This window comes from Myotis nattereri (assembly GCF_964212035.1).
Source record: "Myotis nattereri genome assembly, chromosome: 9".
Taxonomy (NCBI): Eukaryota; Metazoa; Chordata; class Mammalia; order Chiroptera; family Vespertilionidae; genus Myotis; species Myotis nattereri.
The window spans coordinates 53,825,334-53,838,003 of NC_138084.1; the positions used below are offsets into that span (position 1 = coordinate 53,825,334).

Genomic DNA, 12,670 nt, shown 5'->3' on the forward strand with positions numbered 1-12,670 from the left:
TTAATCCAGACTCTTTGAACATTTTCATTAACCTTCCTCACAGAGGGATCAATTCCAGTATTCTTTACAGATGGTTATGCAGGCTCAACTTGAGCTCTAATTATATAGCTACATGCTTCAAAAGTCACCTATTTATATCCTTGGAAAGCTATAGTCTTAGAAGACAGGCTGATCCTACCTTTGAAGTTCCCATCTAGTATAGAATAGTTCTTTAGAATCACAGACTTTGAGCCTTTAAGCTCTATGATGCTAAGCAAGTTAACTAGCCTCTCTGGCCCTCAATGCTTATCATTAACCTCACTCAATATTGGTATTACATAGCATGTAATTTGCCTAACATAGCACCTACCTGATGCTATCAGGCACTCATATGGTAGCCATATTCCTATTGCTACTGGTTTTTTCTGAAATATCCTAGTCTTTCTTTACTTCCTAAGATAGATTATTTAAATATCAGACATGGCCTATTGTGTTCCCCTTGCTAAAACTTTTATTATATTTTTTACTGATGTCAGAGAGAGGGAGAGGGAGAAACATCAATGATGAGAATCATTGATCAGCTACTTCCTGTATACCCCCTATTGGGGATGCAGCTGGCAACCCAGGCTTATGCCCTGAACTGGAATCAAACCCTGACCTGGTTCATGGGTCAATGGGAACCACACCAGCTGGGCCCCTTCCTAAAACTTTTGATCTCAATTCTTTAAACGATTTTCTTTTGTGACAGCATTTAAATCAGCACTGTCCAACAGAACATTCTGTGATGTTTTATATCTGACTGACAATGTTAGCTACGAGCCATTGAGCATCTGAAATATGACTAATGCAAATGAATAGCTTGTAAATTTTAAGGTTTTAGCCACATGTGGCTAAAGGTTACAGTATTTGGACAGCACCTATCTAGACCAATACTTTTCTGATGAAACAAGCCAATTGTACCAAACAAAATATTAAGTGATATCACAGATCATATTCACAAGTATCTTAACTATTCCTTCCAAATACTGTATGAGTGACAACGGTTGTGATGTTATCCTACTTAAAATTATATATAAAAAAAGGAGAACATAGTCTATCATCTAGAAGAAGCACCTTCATGAAATATGCTTTCAGTATCTCTAAAGAAAGCAATGCAGCTGAAGATTATTTAAGTGAAATTTTAAAATTACATTTTCAATTTTTCAGAAAGCAGATTTATCTTTAACAGGTATTGAAAAGGAAAAAAAGTTACCTATTCTACAAGCTAAAATATCAAGATAAAGCTCTGACCCCAAATTATGTATTTCATCTGCATTCTGTCACTTTTATTTAAAGCAGAGTTCTACCTGTCACAGTGAAAACAAGGATTAAAAGTTATTGCTAACTTCAAAAACAGGAAAGCCAAAATACTAAATTAGACTTCTTAAAAAGCAGAGAAGGGCATAATCAATTTGGATAACTTAAAACCCACTGATGCAACTAAATTAGTGCAAACTGTTTCCTTACATATCCTTAAACATTCCCACAGTATTTATTCCCAGGCATACCATCTATAATAATAAAAGCGTAATATGCTAATTAGACCGGATGTTCTTCCGGATGAAGGCAGGGCTGCAAGGGAAACTTGGGTTCCAGGTGCCAGAGGGAAGACGGTGCCGGAGGCTGGGGGAAGGAAGGCCTACTCTTGCATGAATTTCGTGCATCGGGCCTCTAGTCTATAAATAAATAGAATTCACAACGGCTTCAGGATCTCTTTCTAATATGTCCTTTATATCATGTATTTCTTAAATCATCTTTTCAATTAATAAAATGGACAAGATAAGCCAAAGAGCATGTTATTTCAAATCTTGCTATAAATCTACCTTACCAAAATTTTTGGTCAGGGGGAATATGACATATGAATCTGCATTATAATTTAAGGAAAGTCATTTGTAGCCAAGACCTAAAGAACACTGCCTCAGTCAGGAAAATCATTTTCAATAGTTCAGTGACAGCGAAATATTTAAATCTGTCTTTTACAATTTACAGTTATTTGGCTCTAAAAAGAAAGGATTCATATATTATACTTAATATAAATTTGTAATATAAATTTAGTGTACTATAAGTACACTGAAATCCAGAGGGGGATATCAATTCTACTCCATTAAACATAATTCCATAGAATGTGCTCTTGATTATGTAAAGAATCTAATACTCCTTGATGAAATACTTTTATCTTAAGTCAACTTTTTCAAAGATATACAGACAATGCTTCTATTTAAAAAAATTACTCTTTATAGTTAAGGACTTGACATTAACTTTCATATTCTACTTGGCAAGATCTGTCTGTACTTCAGATTATCTTTCATGTTCCAGGAAATACAAACTCATGATATGCCTGTGATCTCTGATGGCTTGTTTATCAATTCTACTCCACTAAACATAATTCCATAGAATGTGCTCTTGATTATGTAAAGAATCTAATATTCCTTGATGAAGCTGACCTCAACGGGTATATAATAGGAAAGATACAGAATTTGGAGGCACATTCTAAAGGAAGTTGGCTCACCAATAAAATTCATCTGAATATTAGCAGAAGTACACAAATGCTCAAAACACCATTTGTGACTGCACCTATGCATACCAACACTTTTAGATCGTAAAATTAGCATAACTAAAAACTGAGCAAAACATTCTCATCAAAACAAGTAATTTTGGCTCAGTAAAATTTTAAAAATTATTAAAGCCTGTTGTGTACTGGCTTCTTTTAAAAAAACTCGGGGAAACAGCTGAGTAAGAAATCCTGAATGCACAAATTGGGGAAAAGTAAAAAAATAGGAATAAAAACACTACTGTCAGTAACCAAAGCAATGAGAAAGGAGTTAGTGAGCAACTTTTTATATCTTAAAAAAAAGTTTTTCTCTAATTTTACATTATGTTCCTAATGATAAAGCTTCTTTCTGAATCAAATTTAAAATACCTCCAGATTAATTCTTCTTCACTTTAAAATAAATGACCATTTGTAGTCTAGATGAGAGCTCAGTCTGATAAGACCACAGGGAGTAACTGGTGAAGAGAGTATTGAGGTATTAAAGTTCAAATTTGTGAAATATACTGTACTTGCCAAACAAAACATTCTTCAAGTTTCTAATGAAAAACCTCCCCCTTTTTGATTCCTGGCTTAAGTGGTTCACTATCCAGGTTGTGAAGAAAAAACACAATAAAATATAAAAATAAACACTTGGGAGGGTCTCAAAACTTTGTATTGATAATGTGTCTGGGGAAAAAAACTAAAAACTTAAAAATATATTACTACCTCGTTATCAGATTGTTTAACTTAAAAACCTAAGTTAGTAAGACCTTAAACTAAACCTTCAAAATGCTAAACTTGGTAATCACATCTTTTAAAAAATAATTACTCATTAAAAGTGAATTATTCACTGTGTTCCATTAAAGCAGAATAATTGATGCCTAATCATTGGTTGTAGAATTACAATCGGCTGTACTGTTGGTACTGTAAAAACACCTATTAGTCACTTTAGAAGCTACTGGGAATAGTCTGCTGCCAGGCGTAACAGACACTGAATACACTTAGAATACAAGAAACTGAGTGGATTTAATAGGTTTTGTATAATACTATATAATAAACTGTATAGTAGTTATAGTAAATTATTCTGGAAAGAAATAAGAGTTAATGTCCGGCCATTTCCCACGTCTATCATCTGCATACTTCCCAAATGTAAGATAAGATAGCATAGCTAGGTCTAGACCAGGTAAAAGAATGTATTAACACAATCCAACAAAAATGAAATAAAACAATCCAGAGTTTTGAGTGTTTTTTTCACACTGTAATAAACTGGAGAAATGTTTCGATTAAATAAAACCCCATATTCCATGAAAAAAGCCACTCCCATCATCCAGAATACTAAAGCCCTTACATAACACTAGAGAAATTTTAATTAAATGAAACAGTAGAAACTAGTATACCATTCATTAGAAAACTCGAAATATTCAAAAAATTGTGTCAAGTACTCAGAGAAAGAGCAAGAAGCCAAAACCTCAGAATCCACACATCCTGATATTACTCTGAATTGCAATTAACTACCCAAACATTTTATCGTAAGTCAATTTTTTCAAAGATATACAGACAATGCTTCTATTTAAAAAAATTACTCTTTATAGTTAAGGACTTGACATTAACTTTCATATTCTACTTGGCAAGATCTGTCTGTACTTCAGATTATCTTTCATGTTCCAGGAAATACAAACTCATGATATGCCTATGATCTCTGATGGCTTGTTTATCAATTCTACTCCACTAAACATAATTCCATAGAATGTGCTCTTGATTATGTAAAGAATCTAATACTCCTTGATGAAATACTATAATCTCTTCTCCAATAGTTACAATTTTTAAAAAGGTATTCGAAGAACTGAGTATCATTCCTTTGAAAGACCAAAAAAAAGTATAATTTTGTTCCAAAATCAACTTAGTCTCATGTATTTCTATTAAGTCTTTCAAGGATTCCAGAGAATCTTTTCAAATCTCCATTTCTGGAAAGTGAAACCACTATAGCAGTAATTTGGGAACTTGAAAATGGCATTCATTTTTTTCAGCAGATGCCAAATTTTTGACAGACATGGCTCCCACAACTACTTTGTTACCATCAGTCCAGTCAGTTAACAGGTTGTAGGAAAAGATTCGCTTTTGCAGACACTGCTAAGCTGTTCAAAGAGAAGAGAGAGAGATTAATTTAGTGATTATAAAATGTACAAATATTTAAAATATCTTGAACACTTTTTGTCGGCGTCTATCAGAGGTGTGACTAGATTTTAACAAACACGGATATTTTAGTTAAGTCAGGTCAAGGAAGTACAGAAACAGTAGTCAATATGATAGAAATAGTAGGTCAATATGATGTTAGTTCAGTTAATGTATGAATTCCTGTCACCATCAGAAGACAAATATTAAAAAGCGACATCTGTAGTCTAGTTCTGTATCATTTTGCCATAGAGGCAAAATTCAGAGGGGAAAAAAAAGATTGCCAAAATGCTATTTTCATCCATTACAGTAAATAAAACCAAACCGGAAAATTTCAAAATAATCCATATATTCCAGAAATCTTTATACAACTATTATTCACCAGAACACAATTTTCTAAAAATAGTAAGACAACAGTTTCATATTAATCATAACTTTTTTAATCAACAAGTAGTGAATAGGACACTTTTAAGATATTGTTTACTACATATGAAATAAACAAATCTGTTTAAATTCAGAAACTCAAGACATTTACAGTAAAATGTGTTTTATACATAAATATGACCAAATTTATTTAAAGCCCCTATTAGACAGGTCCTAAATACATGCAATACCATGTAAAACAAGACTATGAAGTTGATGCAAAAAATGACAAAAATCACTGAGTCACCAAAATTAGAGGGAAAAAAAAATGAAATGGAAACTAAGAAAAGACAGTTAAAACATAAGTAACCTAACAAAGCAGCTTTAAAAATAGGTGATACTAATCTCCACTTTCAAAAGTTCTTAATCAAGTATTTTCAAAAACTGCCATTTATAAAATGACATTCTAAAAATCTACACTTGGAATTTCAAAACATCCCAATTCAGAAAGCTTTTGACTACTGTTTTCCCCAGCCCCAACTTCAAATAATGCAGGAAAAGCACTGATGTTAGGAAGAAAATATTCCAAGGAATGGTATAATTTTTAGAAAAACGCACTTACTGCTTCCAGAACCTTTAAGACCCATAGTCAGCATTAACAATCATTTTTCCTATTCTCATCCATTATTTTTCAATGTCATATTAGAGATGAAAAAATTCTTTGAGCCCATAACTGAAAGATCAACAAACCTGGTTTTATTATGACACCATATTTTTGTCATTGGTACTGCACAAAATTATATACAAAGAAATATATACAAAATGTTCAAGTATTAATTAAATTTCAATTCAAGACTTCTGTTTCAAAAATCTACATTTAACATTTCATAATGATAGCACAAATTAGTCATTTTAAATATTTTTCCAACTACTTTTGGTTTATATATATATATATATGTTTATGTATAATTCAGTAGGCACTAAAAATCCATGCAGCTGCATCGTGAGGGGCTTGCTCCTGCACTTAGATATAAGCAGATTCATAACTCCAGGCTGTGAGTTTGGCTACTACCCATTCATGCTCAAGTGCAGTAGATGGTTTTACAAAATTGCTGTGATGCACTGGAAACCAGAGACCGTTAAGTCTCAACTAGTATTATCTAGAAACAAAACATTTACAGTTGTGCAAGAACAAGAATTCCATTTTCATAACCAAATAACAACAAAATAAAACATTTTGTGTGTAAGATAACTTACATCTTTGGACTGCTGGAATAACTTTTAATTATGAACATTTTAAAAGAAAAGACAGCAGAAGCCCTGATATTACCTCTTTTCCTCATTTCTTATACTACCTTTTAAAATAAAGCAGGAAATGTGGCCAGCAGCTGGTCCCGTCTCTTCTGCCCCAACAGCTGTATCCACTTTAGCACAAAGAAAAACAAGGATGCTAAATAGGTATATACTTTATCAAACAGTGATGTTTCACAAAGAATTTTTCTTTCTTTCTTTTTTTTTTTTTAAACAAAGAATTTCTTAATGCCTGTTACACTGAAGGCCACCATAACTCAATTTATACAATTGGACAATAGACAATAGAGAACTTCAAGGGAAGAATATATCCCATCTTTGGAAAAAGTGTCAGTTGTGTCAATAAGTAGTCAGCAACACTCAATTTTTAAAATACCTTTGAAATATGGAAAATAAGATTCTTTGTGAAGCCTCACTTTACATGTTTTCATTCACATTTCACAACCTTCAAAATCGAATCATACATAAATTTAACCTAAAATTTTAATACAACAAAAATAAAGGTGTTCAACAATTTATTCATACTCAGTGATAGGGTCATCACTGTGCTGGTCCTCAAAGAAGCATTTCATTAACCATTCTTAGTCCTCCTTCAATTAGCTAACACAGGAGTCTGATATGCATGTTAATCCACTTCTCTAATAGTGAGATGTTAAAATCTGTTAACCTGAATATTGTAGTTCTAGGTCTCCTACTTAAAACTAAAAGGCATTACTGAATATTAAAGAGTTATTTTGTTGTCACCTCCAGCAAAATAACTATCACCTTTGAGCATGCCCCCAACACTTATTGGTCAACCTCTGCAAAGTTGCTCTAATACTGGAATTCCAATTTGCACCTTGTACAACTCGGAACTTCAACTTCACCTGTTTCACTGTCTCCAAACTGTCTCTCTATTAGCAGCTTTCAGTGTACAGTTGGAATCGATGTCATCCAAGGCCATGTCCACACTGGGGACAGAAGAGCTAGGTACACGCAAGTCTGAACAAGGGGACACAGTAACAGCTGTTTCAACCATTACGAAGCATCTTAAATACAGTACTGACCAGCACAAGTCTGTTTCCAGGGTGGACAGGGCCCAAATTACACTCCCCTCCCGCCTTCCAAAAAAGAAAAAAGATTTAAAAAAATTTAAAAAAAAAACCACACGCACACACAAAATTGAGATGTTGCCCATTAAAGTAGACTAAGCAGCAGAGCATGAGCGGTACGTGAAGAGATGGAACCTTACCAGGTGGTGAGGCGGGAACCACTGTTCTGTAACCCCTACAACGGAGCCTGGCAGGAAGGAAATCACCTAAAAAAGAAACTGTCAGAGAGATTTAATAGTCACATGTTATCATTGGGAGCTGGTTACAGTGTCACATTCATGCTTTTAGCTAAACACTTAAAAGACTCAATATTACTTTTTTTTTTTTTTTTCCTCTCCACCTGAAATGTGTCCAGTGACGATGTCCCACTAAGGAGTTTGACATGGTGTTAAGGGAGCTGAGAGGGGGAAACGCGGGTAAAGAGCAGATTACTTGACCCTACATTTTCAGAGAAGACGACGCCTTCCGGGCGCACGCCGCGCAGAACTCCACCGACACCTTATCCTTGTCCACATGGAGGCACACTCCCCCCGCCGCGTCGTCCTCTTCCAGCGGGTCCCGCGGCGGCTGCTTTCCCACCGGCAGCGCGTAGTCGTGGTCCCCGGCCGGCGCGTCCCTGAAGAGCGAGGTGGTCAGCCGCAGTCCCACGCCGCTCAGCCGGCTCAGCAGGCGGGCCAGGCCCGTCTCGTTGGCCAGGACGGCCCGCAGGTAGCGGCTCTCCTCCTGCAGCGCCTGCACGCGCTGGCCCAGCTCCCGGTTCTCGGCCCGCAGCTCCTGGTTCTCGGCGGCCAAGCCCCGCACTCGGCTCTCCAGCCCCATCACGTACTCCTTCTTCTTCAGCCGGTTCAGGCGCGCGGCCGCCGCCGCCGCCTTCCGGGGGCTCTTGGTCGCCGCCTGGTTGTCGCCGCCGCCGCCTCCGGGGGCCTTTCTCCGCCTCTTTTCGCCGCCGCCACCGTCACTGCCGCCGCCGCCGCCGCCGATGCCGTTTAACAGCCGCTGCAGCAGGTCCGAGAAGCGCTGCATCTCGGCGGCCGCAGACTCGTCGTCGTCGTCCCCTCTCCACAGGCCGCCGCTCTCCGAGCCTCCGCCGGACGAGAGGGGCCCGGGCGAGCTGAGCCCGGGCTCCAGGGGCCAGTCCGGTTGCCGGGGGTCCAGCAGATCGGCCAGTTCCAGCCCAGACAGGAAGTCCATGTCCTCCGTCTCGTCCCCCGGGGCGCCGGCGATCGCCTCCTCCTCCATCTCCTCGGGCGAGGGCGCGCGCCCCGCCCCGCCGCCGCCGCCGCGGCGCCCCCTCCCGTCCTCCAGCTCGGCCTCGTCGCCGCGGGGCTGCTCGCGGCAGGGAGACCTGGAGGCCGCCGGCTCTTCCTCCGCCGCCGCTGCCGCGCGGGTCCGGTCCGGGGGCGGCGGGCGGGTGGCGGCCTGCGCCGGGCTCTCGCTGCGGGCTGGGGCGTCGGTGCCCGAGGCCGCCAGCAGCGTGGTCAGGCTGTGCCTCATGGGGCCCGGCGGCCGGCCCACGTAGGCCCCGGCCTCTCCGACCGGGCCTCGCGGGCCCCCAGGACCCCCGGCCCCAGCGCGGGTAAGCGGGGAGCCGACCACAACGGAATGCGGGGGAAGGTCCGAGGCGCCTCCCGCCCCACTTGGCTGGCCGACCCCCCACGCCCAGGCGGGGGGAGGGAAGAAAGAGCCAGGCGGCGAGGCCCCGCGATGACTCGCCCTCGCCACCCAGACAACGGCCCGGCCGGAAAGCAGCGATCTCGCCCCAGCCCCGCCCACGGCGTTTCGCGCTCCGCGGCTCTAGTATCGCGAGATTACAGGGAGGGATGGAGTGGGAGTCATTCCTGCGTGCTAGTGATGTCATGTTAACAGCTGCAAAAAATCAACAAAACCCCGAGTTTATGGGGGGGGCGGGGGGGGAATGTCTCTCTGTATTCTGGCTTCCACTTCCACTGAAACCACTCTGTCTCAGAATTGATCTTTTAGGTAACAACTTTTTAAAAATATATTTTTTTATTGATTTCATAGAGGAAGGGAGAGGGAGAGAAAAACATCAATGATGAGAGAGAATCATTGATGGGCTGCCTCCTGCAGGCCCTGCGCTGGGGATTGAGCCCGCAACCCAAGCAACGGGGGCCTGTGCCCTGACTGGGAATCTCACCATGACCTCCTGGTTCAAAGTTCTGCGCTCAGGCCATAGCCACACCAGAGGGTACCAACTTTTGAATAAGTTTAAAGTTCTCCTGGATTGCTTTTAAACGTAAGACTGGTGGCCAGATCCCTCTTGAAACTGTGCCTTTCCCCTTCCGTTATAATACAAGATCTTTTCACTCCAACACTTATAGAAACTGAAAGAAAAAAAGGTAAATAAGTAAGGCATTTATAACTTAATTTTCCCAACTTTTTCTTTTTTAAAAAAAAATATATTTTATTGATTTTTTACAGAGAGGAAGGGAGAGGGATAGAGAGTCAGAAACATCCATGAGAGAGAAACATCGATCGGCTGCCTCCTGCACACTCCCCATTGGGGACGTGCCCGCAACCAAGGTACATGCCCTTGACTGGAATTGAACCCAGGACCCTTGAGTCCGCAGGCCGACGCTCTATCCACTGAGCCAAACCGGTCAGGTCTCCCAACTTTTTCTTATAAAAACTTCCAAACATACAGAATATAGTACAGTATTCACTCTAATTCAACCCAATATCAGACTAAACAATTAACGTTTTGACATATGTGCTTTACCTGCATATAAGTGTTTGTAAAACATATTTTTGCTGCCTCAAAAATCCCAAAATTGCAGGTGAGACACACCACCCCAACATACTTCAGGATGCATCTCTAAGAAATAAGGACATTCTTTTTTATAATCATAGTACCATTATCAGGTCTTGAGAAAATGAACAATCATTTATTAATACTATCTGCTACCCAGGCCCTATTCAAATTTCCTCAGCTTTCCTCAGAATAATCTTTTATAGCAAATATTTTCTTTTGAGTCAGGATCCAAACAAGAGTCACTTACTGCATTTGGTTGCTATGTCTTTGTGGGGTTCCCCCTCCCCCAATTTCTCTTTCACTTTTTAGTTTTTCTTAATATTGGTTATTTGAGGAGACAAGGTCAGTTGTTTTGAGAATGCACCACATTCTGGATTGTTTCCTTATAATGTTGTTTATCTTTGTTCCTTTAATCCCACAAGGTATTTGAGATTGGAAGCAGTTCCCCAAAATACATTAGAAATAAAACAATTTAAATTTTTAATAACCAAGGCCACTGAAAACATAGGTGAAATAGGAAGATAAGGCGTTCTTAAATAGGGAAAGGTTAGTGTCCAAATAGCGGAGACATAGAGGCAGAGAGAGAGAGAGAGAGAGAGAGAGAGAGAGAGAGAGAGATATTTTCCTTTGTTTGCTCATGTGTAAAGTGTAAGTGGTATGAATTCCTTAACCTTTCTTCCAGTTCTTAGGTTTTAAACTTCTCTAGGGAATAAAGTAGCAGATAACCTCGACAACAACTACTTTTATATGGCTGTTTCTTAGATGAATAGAAAGCAAGTTTAAGGAAAGCTGGACACTGATAGGTCCCCAATATCCAGAACAGTACCTAGTACAGCTTAGGCTTCAATAAATATTTCTTGAATAATTGAATGAAGATGGTCTCCAGTTTGGGCTGAAGGCATAATACTTAAGGCCAATTAATGAAATCAGTTATGCCAAGGACAAAATAATCATGATCTTTGGTAGCTAGAGGAATAAATAAATGACCTCCATGTCCCTTTTAACCTTCCAACTAGGAAAGGTTTTATTAAAATAGGATACTGTACAGTTCAAGGTGATATATGTTCTAATCTGCCTTGAGGTACAGGTGTTTTGTGTGGTAATCCCATCCAACTGCATTTTCTCCTTAGGAAAAATTCAAAATCATGGATTAATTTACTATATTTTCCTCAAATTACAATATTTTGGTTTAAATATACATGGCCTAAGAGCCTCTGCAGTTGGACTAAGAGTCAAGTAGAAAGCTGAAAGAGAAGGAAGTTTTTACAAGGTAGCCTCAGAATACAAAAAAAAAAAAAAAAAAAAAAGCAAGTGAAGCCCTAACCGGTTTGGCTCAGTGGATAGAGTGTCAGCCTGCAGACTGAAGGGTCCCAGGTTCGATTCCGGTCAAGGGCATGTACCTTGGTTGTGGGCACATCTGATGATGTTTCTTTCTCATTGATGTTTCTAACTCTCTATCCCTCTCCCTTCCTCTCTGTAAAAAAATCAATAAAATATATTAAAAAAAAAAAAAAAAAGCAAGTAAAGCAAGAGTAAACCCAACCCAGCTGGTATAGCTCATTGGTTGATCATTGACCCAAGAGGTCAGTGGTCACTGGTTCAATTCCTAATCAGGGCACATGTCTGGGTTGTGAGCTCTATCCTCACTGGGGGCCATGCAGGAGGCAGCAGATATATGATGTTTTTCTTTCATAGATGTTTCTATCCTTACTTTAACAGAAATGCCTCTACCGTCTAGCTATTGATTTGAGATGGGTATTTTTATTAGATTAAGCTCAGTTACAGGAAACAGATACCAATCCAGCTATTTTAAGCAGAATGCATGCCTGCAAAGTCATTGAAAGGACGGGAGGAGTGGGCTTTAGGCTTGGTGATCAAGAACGCCACTCAGTGCAGTGTGGACAAACAGGCCTGATAAAGAACTGCTACCTCTGCCCTGGTTGGGAAAGGAGTAAATAGAAAGCTGGAATGCTGGCTTCAAGAGCAATGCTGCTGCCAAAACTCCCTGTCCCATATATTATGTTGCTGCCTAACAAGTTACCCAAAACCTCAAAAAACAGCTAAACACAAAACCTCAAAAAAACCTAACAAATTTTTGCTGATCGTGTGACTTAAAACAATATACGTTCATTATCTCCCAGAATTTCTGTTGGTCAGAAATCTGTAATTGTCTTAGCTATGCCATCTGGCTCCAGAATTCTCATGGAATTCAGTCAAATTTTGGCTGGGGCTTCAGACATCTGAAGCCTTGATTCGGGCTAGAGGGTCCACTTCCAAGGTGGCTGCAGGTTGGTGGAGAGGAGGGTACCTCAGTTCCCCCTCCATGTGAGCCCCTTCCCAAGCTGTGTGAGCATCCACACTACATGGTGGCTGGCTTTACCCAGCGACCAAGGAAGCAGCAGCAATGTCTGTTAT

General features: G+C 39.9%; 1 protein-coding gene across 3 annotated transcripts; it reads right to left on the minus strand.

Annotated features, from left to right (window-relative positions):
* Positions 1-3,800: 3,800 nt before the first annotated feature.
* Positions 3,801-9,116, minus strand: CREBZF (CREB/ATF bZIP transcription factor). Of its 3 annotated transcripts, none has more exons than XM_081099453.1 (4): positions 7,928-9,116; positions 7,626-7,703; positions 6,439-6,507; positions 3,801-4,683 (listed from the first exon to the last, which is right to left on the minus strand). In XM_081099453.1, the coding sequence occupies exons 1-2, from the start codon at positions 8,977-8,979 to the stop codon at positions 7,688-7,690; spliced, it is 1,068 nt and encodes a 355-aa protein (XP_080955579.1). In that variant the 5' UTR covers positions 8,980-9,116; the 3' UTR covers positions 3,801-4,683; positions 6,439-6,507; positions 7,626-7,687. The 3 variants fall into 3 exon arrangements, with proteins under 3 accessions (XP_080955579.1, XP_080955577.1, XP_080955578.1); XM_081099452.1 differs by lacking the exon at positions 3,801-4,683 and adding an exon at positions 7,261-7,375 and having other exon boundaries at positions 5,820-6,507; XM_081099451.1 differs by lacking the exon at positions 3,801-4,683 and having other exon boundaries at positions 5,819-6,507.
* Positions 9,117-12,670: the final 3,554 nt, after the last annotated feature.

What these genes read in the sequence shown, in the direction of transcription:
- CREBZF (XM_081099453.1), bottom strand. Translation starts at nt 8,979, where the DNA reads ATGAGGCACAGCCTGACCACGCTGCTGGCGGCCTCGGGCACCGACGCC.